Source organism: Pterocles gutturalis, unplaced genomic scaffold (genome assembly GCF_000699245.1).
Source record: "Pterocles gutturalis isolate BGI_N339 unplaced genomic scaffold, ASM69924v1 scaffold15169, whole genome shotgun sequence".
Classification (NCBI taxonomy): domain Eukaryota; kingdom Metazoa; phylum Chordata; class Aves; order Pterocliformes; family Pteroclidae; genus Pterocles; species Pterocles gutturalis.
Window position 1 is genome coordinate 3,336 of NW_010135958.1, and position 2,817 is coordinate 6,152.

The 2,817-nt window shown below is 52.7% G+C and overlaps 1 protein-coding gene across 1 annotated transcript in view; it reads right to left on the reverse strand.

Annotated features, from left to right (window-relative positions):
- The window catches only part of LOC104468104 (dual specificity mitogen-activated protein kinase kinase 2), a gene marked incomplete at both ends in the record, with an annotated part of 5,416 nt that extends 2,656 nt beyond the window's left edge, over positions 1-2,760 (reverse strand). Inside the window, 4 exons of the mRNA XM_010082121.1 lie at positions 44-95; positions 509-586; positions 1,262-1,408; positions 2,550-2,760. Coding sequence (XP_010080423.1) covers positions 44-95; positions 509-586; positions 1,262-1,408; positions 2,550-2,760 — 488 coding nt within the window. The remainder of the gene's footprint in view (positions 1-43; positions 96-508; positions 587-1,261; positions 1,409-2,549) is intronic.
- Between the last annotated feature and the right edge of the window lie 57 nt (positions 2,761-2,817).

Here is a 2,817-nt window from a genome sequence, read left to right on the forward strand (position 1 = left end):
GCTCCGGTACTGCAGGCTGTTATTTTTAGGTTCTTCCTCTCACCTCTGTGCATGATTTGGTGCTTCTCTCTCAGATAGGCCAAGCCTCTCAGAACCTAGAGGGAAACCAAAGCGAGGGTGAGACAGGAGCTGGGAAGGGCTCTCCCTTCGGCAGGACACGCTGCACAGACGCCACGAGGAAAACCACCCCGTAGCGTCCACATGGGTCAGGGTTTGCAATTCATCACCAAGTCAACCACAAATCTGGGGTTTACCGCCCGAGAAAGCTTCTCCCAAGTCTCCTCCAGGGGAGGTCAACACCAAACGGTGCAACGCAAGGGGTCAGAGCTACGGAGAGCGGTTGGGAACATCCTCTCCCTGTCCTCTCTTGCACACACCACCGCCTCTCACCCCAGGCCAGACTAGGAAAGCGTGTGTGGGGAAACAAAGAAAGCTTCAACACCGGCATTAATCCCAAACCGTGACCAGCAAAATCCTTCTGGTAGCTCAAAGAGCCACTGTAACTCACCGCTATACTGACTTTCCCCAAGATCTCCTCGGGAATTCTTTTGGCTTCTTTCAACACTTGATCCAAAGAGCCGCCATCCTAAAATAAAAAAAATAAAAACAAAAAAAACACTGAAATGACCGACGCGCCGATCCCCAGGAGGAAAACAGAGCAGCTGGCTGTACAGGCGAGCACGGCCAGGGAGGGCAAGCGGTGTATCAGCAGCACGTAGCATCCCAGCTCAGCTGGCTGCAACAAGGCGGCACCGAGCACGCTCATTTCACAGAAAGAAGAAAAAAAAAAGACATATCTGGTGATCAGAGCTCAAGCTTCTCGCTGAAAACTATTTTAATGCTATCTTCTATCAGCTCTGCTTGTTGATATTCGTTCTTAGCCTCCCCTCCATCAGTGGTAAACACAAAGATGATGCTGTCGGCGCCAATCCGGAGGAGCGACAACACTATCCTCCGCCGGAGGCAACAGAAAACGCGCATCGTGCTCCACGGCAAGCTCTGCAGAGCGGCGGGTTTACAACATTTCCGTTTGGCCAACCCCCAAACCTCTGCTTCCGCTTTCCAAAAAGTCGATTTGTCTGTCGTTTCGATGCCTAAGCAGGAACGTGCAGCTCCTACCAGGAGCACAGCGGCCAGAGCAAGGAGCTGTGGAAGCTGCCAGCACCCCAACCCACCTCACCTGCGATTTCCAGCCTCAGGGAGATGGGATTTCGGACAGTCCCGGGAGCAGCAGTTTGCAGAGGAGGAACAGGGGACTCACCATGTGCTCCATGCAGATGGAAATCTCTCCGTCGCTGTAGAAGGCTCCATAGAAACCCACGATATACGGGGAATTACACTCATGCAGCACCTGCAGCTCTCGGATAATCTGATTCCTGATGGCCGGTTTGATTTCTAAATGAATCAGCTGCCAAGAAAAAAAAAAAATATTCAAGGTGTAATACCTGGAAAAAACTCACAGGAATGATGTGAGCAAGTCCTGAGTGTTGGGAAGAATCAAGAAAACATCTTAAAGGGAAGCTCTGCTTTGGCATCGACTTTTTCCCGTTTGCAGACTAACACGAAGGATGAAGGGAGAGGCAGAGCCCTGTGCAGCCCGTCAGCAAATGAAGCAACTGCAAGCGGTGCGACACGTGGAGATGGCACAGGAAAGACAAGTCAGAAGTTTGATGCAGATCTGACTCAGCAGACAGGAACATTTTCACAAGTTCTGTAGGTGGTGGAAGAAGAGGTGCTCTGATATCAAGGAAATCACAGAAAGTAACAAAACCCATGAAGATTATGCACGTGAAAGAGCTGCTGCTTTAGTCCTTGGGCTCCACGGAGAGTCAGTCGATGCAGCTGGGGGTAGGGAAGCCACAGGCTAGAAAAGACAACGGCAGGTCAGAAAAAGAGCCACTGTTGCTGTAAGCTCGAGGGGACCCAGCCCCAGGGATGTCTGTCCTTCAAAGGGCGGTCTCTGCAAGGACAGCCCTGCTGCAGCCTGCCTTCACTTCGGTTTCTGAACACGGAGCTCCCAACAATCTCCAAACAACCCAGTGACACCCACCGCTCCCAAATCAAACGCCCTGGAAGGCTCAAAGAAGCAGATTTGCTCGAGACCCACTAAACCATCCCAACCGCAGGGGAGACAAGAGACTTTCAACGAAGCCGTCCCACCCGGTGTGGTCGCGCTGCTCTCGCCGAGCGCTGTCTTTTCGAAAAGGCAGATGAAGCAGCTCCTAGTTTTGTATTACAGGACGCTACGGTAAAAGAAGTCACCCAAAAACCCACGTCTGAGAGGAACCACTGTCAGGGCTGCTTGGAACAACATCAGGGATCTGTGAAGTGAGCGGTGAGGAACGTGCGTGCACCAAACCCATCCCTCCGCCTGCCATTGCCAGTCCTCGCTAGCCACGACCAAGGATCTTCAAGAGGATCCTCTGTTTTTATCCAGATTAGCCAAGTTCATTCAGAACAGTTTCACCAGAAAAAGAATAAACAGCCAGGGCGAGTGCCAGCTGCTCCAGCACGGTACCACAGCCCACTCCAGTAACCCCCCCAGTTACCTTCCGTGCCATAATGAGCCCGGAGGGTTTGTGCTGCACTTTGGTGACCACACCGCCGTTGCCAGCCCCCAGTTCGGAGATCCTCTCAAAGTCGTCATCTTTCAGCTCCCCGACTTTGGCTTTCTGCGTGAGGAAAGCTTCCAGGCGCTTCTTCTGCTGCTCGTCCAGCTCTAGTTCCTCGAGTTTTTTCTGCAGGTCCACCAGGTTTGCCCTAGAGAGGGGTGGAGGGGACAGGAGGGACGGTCAGGAGACTGGGAGGGGAGTGCCA